The sequence below is a fragment of the Anas acuta genome, chromosome 16 (assembly GCF_963932015.1).
Source record: "Anas acuta chromosome 16, bAnaAcu1.1, whole genome shotgun sequence".
Classification (NCBI taxonomy): Eukaryota; Metazoa; Chordata; class Aves; order Anseriformes; family Anatidae; genus Anas; species Anas acuta.
Genome location: NC_088994.1, coordinates 4,128,998 through 4,144,579, shown reverse-complemented (window position 1 = coordinate 4,144,579; position 15,582 = coordinate 4,128,998). Strand labels below are relative to the sequence as shown.

Here is a 15,582-nt window from a genome sequence, read left to right as displayed (position 1 = left end):
ATGCCTGGCAGCCTTCTGGGGCAGCCCCACCACCGCGCTGCAGAAGGGAGTTCCTCCAGCTGTTTTCTCAAGGAACTGGAACCCAACCTCTCAAACCTACAGTTCCAGGGCCTTTTGGGCTGGCAGAGCTCTTCCTCCAGCAGCTGGCAGGCTGCAGGCCCCAGCCCCACGCAGCTCTGTGCAGCGCTGCCTTTCTGCTTCCAGGCCACCTGCTGAGCACCGCGGAGGTGGAGTCGGCCCTGCTCGGGCACGCTGCTGTCTCTGAGGCTGCGGTGGTCAGCCACCCGCACCCCCTGAAAGGGGAATGTCTCTACTGCTTCGTGACCCTGAAGGACGGCCACGAGTTCAGCAAGAACCTGGCAGACGAGCTGAAAAAACAAGGTAGGGACAGCCAAATATCAGGGTGGGGGAGAGCAGCGCTGGGTAGGCAGTGGAGGGGTTAAGGGCTTGGGCGCTTTCGGGTGCATGTGGCCTGGGGAATGCAGCATGGACAACTGTGACAAGGTGCCCCCTCTGATTAGAGAGCACGGCTGGCACAGACTAAAATTAGTTCTGCCGGCCTTTGGCAGCTCATGTGATGCCACCTCTGCCTCTCGGGAGCTGGCGGCCGTGCCGAGGACTGGGGTAGCCAACGGGCTGCTGCAGCGGTGGGCAAGGCTCCCGTGGCTCTCCCTGGTGGGCTGGGACTCGCACAGGGGCTGCTTGGTTACTTTGGGTGGGAAAAGGGCACGTTTGCGAGGCTGTCTCCTGCAGCCAGGAGGTGCTGGCAGAGCAGAGACTGCCAGGCAGTGCTCGAGCATCAGCTTTGTGCAGTCCTCAGGCCAGCGTGCTCCTGCCTTGGGTGTGCAAAGCAGGGCAGGCCGAGGTAACGGGGCTCATGCAAGCTTTCAAATCCAGTCCGCTGTCCCCTACTGCTGTAGTTAAATACTGCCTGCCGAGGGTGGGGCTCTGGTAGTTTGTGCTCTGGGCTCAAGGCAGCTCTGACATGGCCACAAAGGACCGCATGAAATGCATCCGTGGGAGTTTTGTCTCTGCAGCAATGCAGTAGCATAGCAGTGATTGCTAGGCCATGACAGAGGGCTCCTGAAAACGGAGGGAATGGGAACAGGAGTGTTGCTGCCTTTGGGAAGACGTGCTGCACCCTGCTGGCACTGCGGGTCTTGCTGCCCCTTCCCACAGCTCCGAGGCTGGGGTGCAGCAGCCCTGGGCTCCCCTGGGGGCTGTGCTCTGTGTGTCTGAGCTCGGTCATCCTGCCTGAATGTGTGGGATCTCCTTGCACCTACCATTAAAATATTTTTTTTCCTCTCCTTTCACCCCTCCTCCTCCCCAGTCCGGGAAAAAATTGGACCGATAGCAACGCCGGATTACATCCAGTATGCCCCCAGCCTGCCCAAAACCCGTTCAGGTAAGGGGTCCAGTTGCTGTGCTGGGGAGGACTGAGCAGTTCCTGCCAGTGGAAGGGAATTGTCCCTAAACTGCTTGTCTGAGGCTACTCAGACCCACGGGGAGAAACTCCAGGGCAAATGGGATGCTGTGGGTTTGGGCACTGACTTCTGGGGCTGCTGAAGTGATCCTGAGCCCTGCTCTCCTTTTGTGGCTGTTCTCACAGGAAAGATCACCCGACGGATATTAAGGAAGATTGCCCAAAATGACAGAGACGTGGGGGACATCTCCACCTTGGCCAACCCAGGCATCATAAACCACCTTTTCAACAGCAGATGCGACACTAAACTGTAGCAGCAGGAGCTGTCCCAGCTGAGCAGGGCTGTAGCAGCAGCGGTATCCTGATGAGCAGGTCCCTCAAATAACCACTGACTGCCCTGGGAGAGAACCCTTCACCCGGTGAATCGAATGTACAAATATTAGAGACGCAGGAAAGGCTGGCCCCGGAGAGAGAGGCAGCACCTCGTGGGCACGGCCCTGCCTTGGAGGAGCACGTGCGTTGTGTCGCAGGTGGGAATCATCCACCTGAGCTTCGGTCTCGTTCACGCAGGGACTTGTGCTCCTCTGTTTTTCATCACCTTGTCCTTGATTTATTTTTATTTTTGTTCTTTTTGGGAGGGGAGATGAGGTGTTAATAATTAACTTTATGTCATTGAGGGGCCCTGGTGTCTTCCCCTTAGTGGGGAGGAACTGGGGGGTTGTAGGGGAAGTGGTACTGGAGTTACTTAATGCAGGCAGACGGGGGCGGTTCAGCTGCCACTGCCCACACACTGAGTAAGCTTCCTTTCCTTCTCAGGCTGCTGTGAGCTGAGGAAAGACTTAAAAACACTTTCACACTGTAACTACAACTGAGTTTTAGTCTTGTATCCACTGTCCAAGCTGGTTGCTAGCGGAGGTCCCCTAGCCTGAAAAGGAGTGAGGCAAGGCTGGGGGGAGCTCTGTGCTTTGGGTGGATTTTGTTTAAGCTCACTTGTAGCAGATCTTGGTACATCTACCTGCAGGGTAGCAGCTGGTTTTATTTTTCAAGCTGGTTTTATTTTTCACAACCCAGGCTCCTTTGCTCTGGCTGCGGAAACAGGGAGCCAGAGGCCAGGGGCTTGATCTGATGTGCTCCCCGGAGCGCTGCTGCCACCAGCTGTGGGCTCAGCCTGGAACAGCAAGGAACCCAAGGCACACGAGGCTGGGGTAGGCCTAGGTGACTTCTTATCAGGAAAAAAGGAGTTTAAAGCCACCTTGTGCTTTAATCTGATGTGGCTTTATGATGATGAGAAAAAACACCTCCAGCTTCAGATTCTGAGCAGCACCAGGTACTGCCACAGCCAACATTTCCTCTTCCCATTGCTCACACTGCCCTCCAGCCCTGGGCTGTGCTGGGAGCTGCTTCCCTGTGCTGTGTGTAATGAGATCAGACGTGAGCTGTTGGAATTCCTACACTCAAACCAAAGGAGAAATGGGCTTTAAATCTTGCTGCAGCAGCTGTTTAGCAAATGCCACCCTACAGCCTCTGCCTGTAACCTGAACTGACTTTTGGTGGGGCTGGAGAGGAGGCAGGGACTCTACCGGGGCTCAGGGTCGGTGCAGGTGCCCTGGGGGCTGTTGTCCAAGCCTCATTTCTTACCTGCTGCTCCCACCGGCATGGTACTTGTCTGTGATCTGTAATGTCAGTTGTGTGTCCCGTGTGCCACCACCCACTGCTCTGTGCCACCTCTCTGACAAGGATTCCTACATCTGCTCTCCTCCTATGTTACTATGGGTCTGCTATGTAATTTTGGCTGGAGACAGCTAGAATTCTATGCAAAACGGAATAAAATGCAAGGAAATAAAAATGGAAGCAGACCTAGAGCATGTGTGGGGGTTGTAGGTGCTTGTCTGGGGGGAGGCTGGGCTGCTCACAGGGTGCTTTTGGGCCTCGGGGTCAAAGGCTGGGGCTGGCTCTGAGGGCCAGAGCCTGGACCTCAGCTTCTCACAGGTCTCCAGCCAACGCTGCTCTACCAAGGTGCAGGGGAAGCAGGAGGCTGAGCCCCCTGCCTGGCAGCAGCCCCTGCGTGCAGGCTGGGGGCAGGAGCAATGCCAGGGAGAAAGCTGCAAGCAGCTGGGGGCTGTGGGGCTGCTGAGAGCACCCTGGGGTGTCACCTGGGCACCAGGGCAGGTGTGTGCATCCTGCCTCTCCCAGCTGCTGCTACCCTCCTGCTCCTGCTGTGCTTTGCTCCAGCAAACTGCATGCCCGCAGACCCAGGGCAAGCTGTTTCCTCCTGGAGAGCATTTGCCCCATGCCAGCAGCTGCTTGTGCTGGACTGGAGCTGCAGAGCTGGGTGCCAGGACACAGCCCCAGCACAGAGCTGTGCAGACGGGCACTGAGCAGAGCAAAACCTGCCCCTACAACAAAGGTTTGTGTAAGGTCTGTGCACAGCTGTGCAGCTGCCCCAAAACCAGGCCTGGCCCAGGAGCTGCTTAAAGGCTGAGCTCAACTCCTGCCAGGTGGGAGAACAGAAGGATAACGAGATGCTGAGGGGCTCCAGCGAGCTCGCAGCTGCCGGTAGGGCTTTTTGGATCAAACCGGACTTTGCAGGGGTCATGTCCAGCAGAATCAGCTCCCCAGAGTCCCAGCAGTGAGTTCGACCATCTGACTGGAATCGCTGTGAGGTGTGGGGGGTCTGAGCAGGGCCCAGCGCGCTCAACAGTTTCACCCGGAGCCTTAGGGTGCCCACACAGCCAGGGGCAGCTGTGCTCATGCCCCACAGCTCACAGCCGTGCCGTGTCAGGGCACTACACCACAGCTGGCAGTGACAGAGTCCTGTAGCTGTAACCCCAAGGACACAAAAGGCCCCTTACGGCAGTGCTCTGGGCACCCCCTTCCCGTGGCTCCTGCCAGACAGAACTGCCCCCAGGCCGGTGCTCAGATTGAACGTAGGTTTTAATCTCTGTTTGGGGGTAATCAACCCCCCCCCATCATGAACCCCAGCGTGGGAGTTGTGGAATCAGCCACAGACCTGAACCACTGCAGTGCCCGGTTAGTGACTGGGTTGAGCACCCCGGCGGTGGGGTGGCCGAGCAGCCCACGAGGTGATTCCTCAGGAGCAGCGGCTTTCCTGCTGCCACAGCAGAGCTCGGGCTGCTTTACCCCGGCCCCTCCTCGGCTGAGGAAGGGCTGGGGGGCAGAGGGGTGTGCTGGGGGGAGCAGCACGAGCTCGGGGGCCGGAGCACCCACACTGTTCCCATTGAATCAGGAAACCCGGAGGGAGGGAGGCGTCCCACCACCGGGGATGGTCCCACAGTGAAGCCAAGCGAACGTGCTGGCCGTGATGGACGCTTGGCAGCGTAAAACCAGGGCAGCTGGGGCTGTGCAGGAGCCACGAGGCTGCTCAGACACCGGGGAAGGTGGAAATCGGAGCAGCAGCACCTGAGCTGGGGCTGGAGGGGCCGGGGACAGGCAGAGCTGGTCTCAGACTTTGCCATGGCAAGCAGCAGGGCAGCAGGAGGGGAGACACAAGGGGCCTCGAGTCCCACAGCTGAAGCTGCTCCTGGCTCCTCCACCTTCCTCCTCCCCTTCCCTGGGCTTTGGGTTTTGGTGCCTGCAAACAGTGCAGCAGGAACCCGGGGCCAGCACAAATTTGGGGCAGGGCAGGGCAGGGCCACGCTCCGGCCCTGCACAGACCCCGAGGGGACACCCCAACCCCCTGCACAGCCCAGGGCCGACCCCAGCCCGTCCCCCGGTGAGTGCACCCCGAGGAAAGCAGCTCGGCCCCGCGGGCAGCGCTCACACCAGGTACGGGGTGTCCAGCACGGCCACCCCGGCCGCCACCCCGCCGTCCGCGTGCTCCACGGCCTTCGTCCGCAGGAGGTGGCCGGCCGCCTCGTTCATCACCAGTTCCTTGCCCTGCCTGCAGAGAGAAGGGCAGCTGGGCAGCACTGGAGCAGAAAGCCCACAGCCTTTCCACCACCCGGGACAGTTTGAGCCCTGTTCCTGTTCCTGGCTGGGGTGCTGACATAAACTCACCTGACATAAACGCCGAAGATCCCAAGCTCTGAGATGCACTCGGATGCTTTTAGGGGACTGTGAGCCCTCAGCAAGTAATTCCTTGTTGGCTGGGGCTGGATCTTATCCATCAGGATGTAGGAGGTTCTCTCAGGGCTGTCTTTGATCTTCTCCAGCACCTGCCTGAGCTCCTCGCCGTAGAGGTTGTTCCCTGAGCACAGGACGGGCAGGTCAGGAGCTTCCCAGCGCAGAAGCCGTTTGCCCCAGCAGCCGGAGCAGATGCAGCGCTGCCCATGATTCCCCCAGCTCTGGGACCTGGAGCTCCCTCAGCACCATGACCCGTCCCCGTGGCCAAAGCAGCTCCAGGCCTGAGCCCTGAGCCACACCAAGGCCCCCCTGCAGCTCCTACCTCCGCCTTCCCGCTGCGGCTTCAGCACGAACTGGTCGGGGTTGGCAATAGCCGTAGCAGCTATCTTGTCACCCTCCTCACCCTGGCAGGAAAGAAAGCAACAGCAACACTTCAGGGAGGAGCAGGAGCTCCTCGATGGGCTGCTGTGAGCAGGATAACCAGGGTCCCGAGGCCACAGCGAGGCCCCCTCGTGTTTCTAACCAAGGAGGAGCACCACGTGTGCCAAGAGCGCGCCCGCACCCTCACTCCCACCCCACTCACCACATCCAGCGAGTAGAGCCCGGCGAACGTGGCTCGGATGCGAGCAATGGCCTCGGTGCGGCCGGGCAGCAGCTTCTCCAGGGTCCCCGGGCGGCTCAGCTCCTGCTGCACCTTCTTGGTGCCGGCCAGCTGGGTGGCGATGTCGGGGCACTTCACTGCCCTCGACCTCTCCAGCAGCAACCGCGCCTCCCAGTTCTGAGAGAGAGGGAGAGCGACCGGCCCGTCACAGCCAGGTTCTCTCTCCCTTCCTCTTCATTTTTTGACAGGCAGGGACGGGAATGGCATGGAGAGAGAGGCACACGTGGTTCTGCCACTGCCCCGGGGAGCAGCACAGCCAGGCTGCTCCGTTGCCTTCCCCTGCACCCCCCTCCCCAGCATTTTCAGCCAACAGCACCATCTGCCCTGTGTCATTACCACCTGCAGCCAACAGTCCTAGTGCATACTTTAGGGCAGAAAATTATTTGTAGTTCAAGCCTAAATGCTTTAAGCAGGCGCTAATCAATGTTAACCCATATCACACAGCCACAGCTCGGTGCTGCAGACAGGGGGTGACCACACGAGTGGTGACTGGAGAAACCCACTCCTTTTTCTTATTACAGGAGCACTGCATGAGCAGCAAAGATGTGTCAGCTTCCCAAAGCCGCTTGGATGGGCCTGACCCACCCGGGACAGGACCACAGGGTGTTTCAAACCCTCTGGCACTGCCACAGACCTTCTGGGAGCGAGCAGTGGGTGCTGACCTGCTGATTGTAGTTTGTCGGCACGTAGCCCTCTCTGTAGTACACCACTGCTACCTCCTGGCCATCCCTGGAACAGAAAGCAGCAGCCATCAGAGCCAGCAGCCACCAAGGGGGCTGCCAGGACTCAGACGGCGTTCGCCCCTTCTGCTTGGCCTCCCGAGCTGCTCTGCTCCTCCTCGAGAGCGCCTGGGGCACGGGGAGCTGGCGCCGGGCCTCTGCCCTAACCAATGTCCCGGTAACTCAGGCAGCCAGCCCAGGAGGGAGGCAAGAACCTCATTTTTTGGTAGCCTTGCATTCCTGCAGCTGGGGGGGAACGGGATCCTTCCTGGCTGGCGATTCCAGGCAGGACACAGCAACCTGCCCCAGAGCAGCCGCGGTGCCACGCACGGAGCCGCAGCAGCGGAGCACGGGCAGGGAAGGCAGCACGGACACTGCCGCGGGCAGGCAGCACGCCGTAACCGCCTCCACAGCCAGGCAGGATGCTCTGCAGGAAGTGTCTGCAGATACTTTCCCCTTAACTGTCTGGCGATGACAAACGCTCAGTAGTTAAACATGGCAGAGGTGCCAAAAGGTCAGAGCATGGAAAAATAAAATTAAAAAATCAGCTAACAAGAGGAAAAACATGGGCAGGCAACCAATGCGCCTCGTGCGGCTCCAAGCACAACAGCCTGGGAACGGGACGAACGACGAGCCTGGGATCAGCCGCGGGCACGGGCGAGACCCTGAGGGCGCTCAGAGCCAAGGGAGGCCGCAAGGACTCGCAGGACTTCACTTCCTCTGCACGGGTAACCCAGCCCTGCCGCCCGCACGGCATCACGTGGAGGCTCAGCAGGAAGCATCCCGGTGGAAACCTCTGCAAGAGCCAGGGTTTCTCCCTGCATGTGTACGTGGGGGGAGAGGGGAGCACGCGGAGCTCAGGAGGCTGTGGTTTGGAGGAGGGAAATGGGGTTTCCAGCTGTAAGGGACTGATGGGTGTGTGCAAAATCCTAGCACAGCGAAAACAAAATCGTTTCAGCTCTAAGGGGAATTAGCGGCAGCAGCCTGGAGCAGCAGCACATCTCACAATGCCACTATTTACACCCAGAACTGTCACCAACACCGCCAGGCACAACCCTGAGTGCCAGCAGGGAGCCAGCAGCGCACACAGTTCGTACTCACATGTACAGCCTCCTGGCTTCGTCCAGGGAGCCCTTCTCAAACACGTCTCGGAAGCGCTTCCTGATGACCCGAATGTTCCTAAAAGAGGAGCGGGATGGTCACACAGCAGGCTGGGCACGGAGGCACGCGGGGAGGAAACCTCAGCTGGAAGCAGCACGGAGCTGCTGCTCCTTCCCCAACACCTCGGCACACCCTCCATGGAGCAGGCAGGTCACAGCAGCGCCTGCTGCCCGCACCCACCCGCGTCCCCAGGCGTGTGCCGAAACGCCCGCGTTCGCCTTGCACCTCCTGAAGCATTTCTGCTGGCAGCCAGGAGCCTGCTTTTCTATCCCTGCAGGACGGAGCCGCTCACAGCCGGCTTCCCAGCCAGCAGCAGCCGGCGTTGTGCTCCCTGGGACCACCCCTTATCGCCCTTCTCCACACAGCGGCACTGTGGCCCCGCAGACCCCACAGCTGGTAGGGCCAGGGATCTCCCCAGCTCCACCTTGGGGCTCGAGCTCCTCACCCCCCCCCTTTTCCAGCCCTTTGCAGGGGGCCGGAAAAGGAAGGCTGAAGAGACCCTGGAGGGAAGCCCAAGGTGACGGCTGCCCCGTTACCCACCAAGACCCCCTCACAGCCTTGGAAACCGCAACGTGTTCGGCTTCACCCTCATGTAGGTGACCGTGTAGGAAGCGGACGGGCTCTGCTTTACCTGTTCCAAAGCTCGTTCTCCACACATCGCTGATCAAAGATGTTCCTTTGCACCTCCTCCACCAGGAACATCACCACAGCGCTACAGGAGACACCCAGAACACCGTTACACCCCGAGACCCCCCCATGTGCTGGCAGGGGGAGCAGGACGGCCCCGTGTGCCTGTCCGGGGGCAGGCTCCTCACCTCCGCGAGCCGTACAGCTCCCAGGCCTTGGCGATGCCCGAGGCCAGCCCCTCGGACGGGTTGTTGGGCAGCAGCCGTGACGCCTCCTCGGCCATCCCCAGCTCCTTCAGCACCCGCCTGCGGAACGAGAGCGGCTCCCAGGGCCTGGCCATGGGGCAGCCCCACGGGGCCGGGTCGGGGTGCGGGGCTGCGGCCGCTCCTCACCCGTGCACGGCGGCGGTGCGGGAGGCCAGGCCGCCGAAGCTGGCGGCGATGGTGTTTATCTCGATCTGCTTCAGCGCCGGCGCCCCGGGCGCCCCGCAGTCGAACATGTAATCCGAGCGGTTTATGCCTAAAAACACGGACTGAGGCGGGAGGAGGGGGGTGAAGCGGGACCCGCGCCCACCCCTGCTTCTCCTGCTGCCTCTCACCGCACTCCCGGGACGGATGTGGCCGCCCTGGTGCCGAGCAGCACCCACGCGAGGCCGAGCCGGGGCCGCATGGAGCCCGCAGCAGGCGCGGCCCCGGTGCCCTGCGGGTCCCAAGCGGCCCCGGGTCCCCGCGCTACCTGCGCCAGTCCCTCCTCCAGAACCTGCAGGTGGATCCTGAAGAGCCGCGCCGTGAAGTCATCCACCTTGACCGTGCTGGGGGAACAGCAGGACCCCGTCAGCCCCTCGCCGGGGGAAGGAGAGAATCAGCCCAGCGGGCGCCCTGCCAGGCCCCAAACCCCACACCCCGCGGTGCCGAGCACTCTGCGGGGATCAGGCAGCCAGGGGGGGTGCAAAATGAGGCCAGGGCAGGCTCCTCAGTGCGGGACTCAAAGAAGCCTCCAGGATTCAAAGCCCTGGTGCCAGCACGCTGCCGAGCAAGAAGCCACGAGGCTCAGACACTGGCAAAGGGAAACGAACTGCTGGCCCACAGAGACCCCAGAAAAAGTCCTGGCCCAAGGAGACCCCAAGGCTGCTGGCGTTATGTGAGGACAAACGAAGCAGAATGGAGAGGTGCCTGCCCAGGGGAGTGCACAATGCACCCCTCAGCTCCAAGGACGGCAGGCGGGGACGCCCGGAGGGCGACAAACACTTCTCAATTAACATCCCCCATAATTAAACTTGGTGAAGCCCCAAGCGTTACCTGGCCAGAGCGCGCTCCAGGAACTCCCTGTTCTGGCTGATGGCGTCCACCAGCAGGTTGAAGTCCTGCTGCACGGCGTACGCCTGCCGGAACAGGGCGCTGGGCACGGCCGAGGGCAGCAGCGTGAAGGGCGCGAAGCTCACCACCTGCGGGCGGGGAGCGGAGGCAGCGCCACCCCGACCCCATTGAGCCCCCAGACCCACCCCGTGGGGTTTTGGGGAGGCCGTGGGGCGGCCGGGCTTACGTCGGAGGCGTTGGGCTCGGCCTCGGTGCGCATCAGCACGCCCTCCAGCAGCGCCGCGTCCACCGCCGCCAGGGCCGCCCGGCGCACGGCCGCCTCGCCCCGCAGCGCCGCGTCCCACAGCCCCGCCATGCCTGGGGCACCGCCGCGTCACCCCACAGCGACAATGGGGGCACGGCCAGCGGCCCCAAAACCAGGGTCCCAGCACAGGGGGGGCGAGGAGTGGCCATGCCTGCCCTGCCCTGTGCCCCACTGAGACCTGGCACCCCACAGCCCCAAACCCAGCCCCCTAGAGACCTCTGGCCCCATCCCACAGCCCCCCTGCCCTCTATAGCCCCACAGTCCCCTATAGCCCCCCTGCACCCCATAGCCCCCCGCACCCCTTAGTCTACCCAGTACCCTGTAGCCCCCCCAGACCCCAGACCCCCACAAACCCCACAGCCCCCCCGCACCCCACAGAGCCCTGTACCCCACAGCGCACCCAGCCCCCTATAGCCCCCTGCCCCCCATGGCCCCATAGCCCCTATACCCCCCTGTACCCCACACACCCCCCACACCCCATATCCCACCCCGTCCCCCACAGCCCTCCCAGACCCCACAGTCCCTGTATCCCCCCGCCCCCCATAGCCCCCCGCCCTTTGTATCCCACCCAGCCCCCTATAGCGACCACAGGACCCCATAACCCCACCGTGCCCCCCCTGCACCCCACAGCCCCCCCAGTCCCCTGCAGCCCCCCCAGACCCTATGGTCCCTTGATCCCGTAGTCCCTGCTGGTCCCTGATGGTCCCACAGCCCCCCGCACCCCATATCCCCCATACCCCCCATGCCCCCCCTATCCCCTATTGCCCCCATAGCCCCCCGAGCCCCCTCCCGCCACAGCCCCGCCCGTCCCGTACCTGCTCCCAGTGCTCCCTGCCCGCCCCGCCCCCTCCCCACTCTGATTGGCCGCGCCCCGCTTCCCGCCCCGCTGATTGGCAGCCGGCAGGGGAGAGGGGCGGGGCTTGGGGCGTGCGTGCGCGCTGAGCCCGGGGGGCGGGGGGAGGGAGCGGGGCTGGCGTCACGGCCGCGTGACGTCACGGCCTGACGTCACTCCGGGCCGGGCTGGAGGGTGGCGGGGGCGGAGGCACCGGGGGGGGGGGGTAGGAAAAGGGGGGGCCCTGCCTTAATTAACGCCGTTAATCAGCTTAATTAATTAATTAATGAAGGGTGCTTGGCCGCCCGGCTGTGCCTGCAGAGCATCGCTCGTCCTCCGTGTTTGGTTTCCCTGGGACACCGTGGAGAAGAAAAGTGGAAAAAAACACCAAAAAGCACCAAAAAACGTCAAAAACCACCCAAAACCACCACAAATGGCCGTTGTGCTGCTGTGCAGCTGCGGTGCCTGGCGCTGTGTCATTTGTCCTGGCCCCAGGAGCAGGGGGAGCAGTGCGGCGGCAGCCACATAAAGGCAGCGCTGGGGCTCCCGCTGCGGGCACAGCTCGGGGGGCTCCCCCGGAGCACAGCCCCTCAGCCCCGTCCTGCAGAGAAACGGCTCCGCTCCCACAGCCCGGCTGCTCGGCCCTATGGGTGCCAGCTTTGGCGAGGGTATGAAAGCAATCTGTTGTCCCCCAGGCCGCCTCTCGATGCGAAATGCTCCGCTAAGGCCAGCAATCCTAACCCCCCCCCCACCATGTGCCTATTGTCTGAGGTGCAGAACAATTGAAGGGTGCTCTCATGGGCTAAACATAGCCAGGCAGCTGGTGCTGTCCTTTTGGCTGTAACTGAGAATAAAACAATGCCCGCCTATTGTCTGCATGACTGGAGCGGTGACATTGGACTCTCTGCCAAGGCAGCATCCACAGGATCAATGAAACGCGGGTTATTTATAAACGGGTAGTGTCATTTCTTCCCCAAAGTAATTTCACTTCCTTGGCTTTTCCACCAGGCCTTTCTGCGCCGTGGAGCGAGGTATAAATAGCGCCGAGCTGGGCTGCGAGGGAGCCAGCGGGACCAGCGGGTGGAAAACCAAATTGGGGGTTTCCACCCAAGTTTGGGTGTGCTTTTGCTTCCCGGAGCGATGCCCGAGCTCCCGGATGGGGACACGTGTGGGGACATGTGTGGGGACACTGTGCCCTGCTCCCCAGCCATGGATGCTCACTCACTTCTGCTCGGCTCAGCCTGCGGGGAGCAGCCCACCAGGGTGTTTCCAGGCTGGTGACTGGAAACCTGGAATCCGCGGCCAAAACAGAAGTCCTGGGGTGGTGGCCACCATCTCCTGCTCCCCTCACCTGGGCAGAGCAGCCAGCAGCGAGCCAGCTCCTTGCTGTGACCGCCTGACGGGCCACAGCGATGTGGGGAGGTCCTGGCACAGCGTGGGGACACACAGCAGTGCTGCTCCCTCCGAGGTGGCGGCCCAAGCCCACCAGGTCCCATGGGAAAATCCCACGTTTGCTGCCTCTCCGTCTTGAACTGCTGTCCCCTGTCATGAGCTGAGCTGAGGTTGATCAAGTGGGAGAAAACACCTTGGAAATCAAGACCAGAGCAGCTCTTGGGCTTCATTTCCAAAGGCTGCTGTGTGCCAGGGCCTGTCCCGGCAAGCCAGCTGCAATTGAGGTGCCATTAAGTGTTCAAACGAGGGGGGGCGAGAGGCCCGTTTCTCTCATCTCTTTTTGTAATGCGCTGCCAAAACCTCAAGCGTCTTCACTGAAGTCGGCTCACACATTCCTGTAATATTTGCAGTGTTTGTTACAACCTCTGTTCCTAAACAGATGCTGGCTCTTTCCAGTGGCCATCCCTCTGGAGAAGAACGTCCCTAAAACCTCAACGCTGGGAAATTAAATGCAAACAAATAAAAACTCCCCAGTTTTCCCCATCTCCAGGTGACCTTGCTGCCTCTTTGCCCGAGTGGGACCTTCCCAGCACGTTGCTTACTAACTCCAGCCCCTGATCTCTCATGTCATGCCTCTTCCAGGTACATTCCCAATCCCAATCCTCATTTTGGATGCATTTTGTACATTCATTTCTTTCACTCACTGTGGGAGTGCAGTGCCCAGAGGCTCCGGTGTGCTCATGCTGCCCAAGCCTCACGCTACAGCAAGCAGCAGCACTATTCCTGAAGGCTTTTTTGGTGAAAAAGTGCTCTGCAGAGAGCACAGCCAGGGTTTAGGGGGTCTGCTTTGGAGGGAACCTCGCAGCTGCAGGCTCGGGGTCCAGGCTGAGCCCGAGGGACACTGGTGGGTGGCAGTGCTGTGCTGTCACCTCCGCCTGAACACAGACATTCCTGCTGCATGGAAATATGCCTGAAATAGCCCCTCTGCAGATTGTCTTTATCTAATCAGGCGCCTTCGCACCCCCCTCCAGTGCATTTTAGGGAGCTGATAGCGGTGATATGTTAAGTGTGGAAAGAAACCTCTAGCAAATGGCCCGGCTCGGAGAGTAATTCTCCTTCCTGCCACTTATCAGAGCCTGCTAATGGGGAGCATTCCTCCCACAGGGTCGGGGAGCAGCAGGGAGGTCACAGGGGGGCGGCCGAGCCCCTGGCACCCCCTGGCTCTCTGGGACTGACGAGGAGCTGCTCTGACTGCAAAACACCCAAACAGTTGGGTGCTGGTGGCGTCCTGGCCCATGGGGAGAGGCTTGTCATGCCCTCAAAGGCATGGCCAAGGAGCCCCATCCTCATCTGCCACCTCACGGGATGCCGATACGTCAAGTGGAGAGCTGTAGGGGGAAAAAACGGGGTGCCTCAGTGGCACTGGAGATGCTCACAGTGCTGAGGGTGGTTGTGGAGAGCTGGTGGGATGTCTGAGCAGGCCTGGCACCAGGCGACAGCCACCTAAAGCAAGTCCTCTCTGCTCCAGCTAAAGCTTTGGGCTCCTCGTTGTGCCTGTGGGGTTCTGTGGGAGGTTCATGGAGCCCTCCCCAGCCGCTGCCCCGCTGAGGGTGCCGCACTGCACCTGTCTGCAAGGCACAGCTCAGGCCTGGCCGGGAATGGCAGGATGAGCGTCCTACCACCCTGAAAACCACATCACAAAGGCCAGCTCCGAAATCACCCGCACCCAAAGGAAGTGCGTGTCAGCAGCTGCCGGAGTGACCATTCCACATCTCCCTTTCTACAGAGCTGCTCGGCCTTTGATGGACCCTGCTGGAACATCTTCAAAGAGGGAGGGAAACTAGGGCGAGCAGAAGGAACTGCAGAAGGAATCTCCGAAAATAAAATCGCTTTAAAGATAAGGCAGGGAGGGGGTGAGCAGAGCGCGGGGTGGGTACGTGCCCTGAGAAGAATGTGCGAGGCCGGGCCAGCTGGTAGGGCCAGCACGAGCGCTCGTCCCACTGCCCGTGGCAAAGGTACTTGGCACTGCACCCGCCTCGGGCCTCGGGCCCCTCCAGGGCGTGGGTGGAAACCCGACTCCGAGCTCGGGACGGGGAGGCAGAAGACCACCGGGCCGACCTCAGAGGAACATGTGGCCCACCGCCGCCTGTTGCTCTCCCAGACGCTGCAGCCCTGCCATCTTGGCGAGGTTGAACGCCTCTGCGGCGCCACGGCCGGGTGGGGGCTCAGGACCCCCATTGGTCTCCCCGTAGGGGAGATAGAGGAGACACATCTGTGGAGTTCAGCTCTGCAGCAGCTGCTCTCACGTCCCAGTGGATGAAGACATGGACTTCAGGCCACCATAGTGGGGTGTGCCCACGTGGTATTTGGAGATGGGGGCTTGCAGCCTGCTTCATCCTGGTGGGCTCAAGGTCACCTTGTTAGTGACAAAGCAACACGCCTTGGGCACCAGGCCACAGCCTCCTCTCCATTTTAATTAATGGGAAGACCATGCAAAGCCCTTACATTGCACTGTGCAGTCACTGAAGGCAATACCGACCCGTCTCTGAGCTCAGCCATCCCCTCCAGCAGGGCTCCCACCCCAGGGGGAAGCTCTGGAGTCCTCCTCCACCCCACGAAGCTCCCAGGCTTCACTCCGGAGTCACCTTGGTGGGATCAGTTGGCATTTCTGTGTCCCCAGGACATGACCACAGGACTGGGCAGCCAAGAGGTGTCCCCCATGTCTGCATTGAGGCCCACCTGCTTCCCCATGGGGTGAGGTGGCCTGGTGCCTGGGACGGAGCAGAGCTGGGCTGCAGAGGGGACCAGCTGCAAGTTGGCTGGGAGGAGGTGTGGGGGTCTTCTGCGAGCAGTGCCAGTGCCAGCCAGGAGGGCAGAAACCACTTAGGATGCCAGCAACTACATGGCTCTTCCTTGAACCTGGCAGAGAAATCCCCGTGACACAGCCATTGGGTTGTGCTGCTCCCACCGGGCCCATTGCCATCTCAGAAAGTTCATGGTGCTGCTGTTGGGATGGAGCTGTGCTCTGAGTGGTGGTCACCGTGCTGCCCATGGACTCCTTGGG

At 61.3% G+C, this 15,582-nt stretch overlaps 2 protein-coding genes across 3 annotated transcripts in view; one reads left to right on the top strand and one right to left on the bottom strand.

Annotated features, from left to right (window-relative positions):
* Positions 1-3,269, top strand: part of ACSS2 (acyl-CoA synthetase short chain family member 2) — a 31,140-nt gene extending 27,871 nt beyond the window's left edge. For both annotated transcript variants that reach the window (XM_068700083.1, XM_068700084.1), the window contains 3 exons: positions 205-381; positions 1,331-1,405; positions 1,610-3,269. In XM_068700083.1, the coding sequence (XP_068556184.1) occupies positions 205-381; positions 1,331-1,405; positions 1,610-1,737 (380 nt within the window). In that variant the 3' untranslated portion in view covers positions 1,738-3,269. The remainder of the gene's footprint in view (positions 1-204; positions 382-1,330; positions 1,406-1,609) is intronic.
* Positions 3,270-4,339: 1,070 nt separating this feature from the next.
* GSS (glutathione synthetase) lies at positions 4,340-10,565 on the bottom strand. The gene is made up of 12 exons (XM_068700085.1): positions 10,217-10,565; positions 9,973-10,118; positions 9,410-9,485; positions 9,067-9,206; positions 8,863-8,979; positions 8,679-8,759; positions 7,988-8,065; positions 6,830-6,896; positions 6,090-6,284; positions 5,829-5,910; positions 5,441-5,630; positions 4,340-5,324 (listed from the first exon to the last, which is right to left on the bottom strand). Exons 1-12 carry the CDS (start codon positions 10,343-10,345, stop codon positions 5,201-5,203), a joined length of 1,425 nt encoding a protein of 474 aa, XP_068556186.1. The 5' UTR covers positions 10,346-10,565; the 3' UTR covers positions 4,340-5,200.
* Positions 10,566-15,582: the final 5,017 nt, after the last annotated feature.

Bases quoted from the DNA above. Each gene is read 5' to 3' on its own strand.
- GSS (XM_068700085.1), bottom strand. From the start codon at position 10,345: ATGGCGGGGCTGTGGGACGCGGCGCTGCGGGGCGAGGCGGCCGTGCGC. The intron at 6,897-7,987 runs GTGAGTACGAAC...TTTCTGTTCCAG, and splicing joins GAAGCCAGGAGGCTGTACAT to GGATGGCCAGGAGGTAGCAG. The intron at 5,911-6,089 runs GTGAGTGGGGTG...CTTTCCTGCCAG, and splicing joins GGCTCTACTCGCTGGATGTG to GGTGAGGAGGGTGACAAGAT.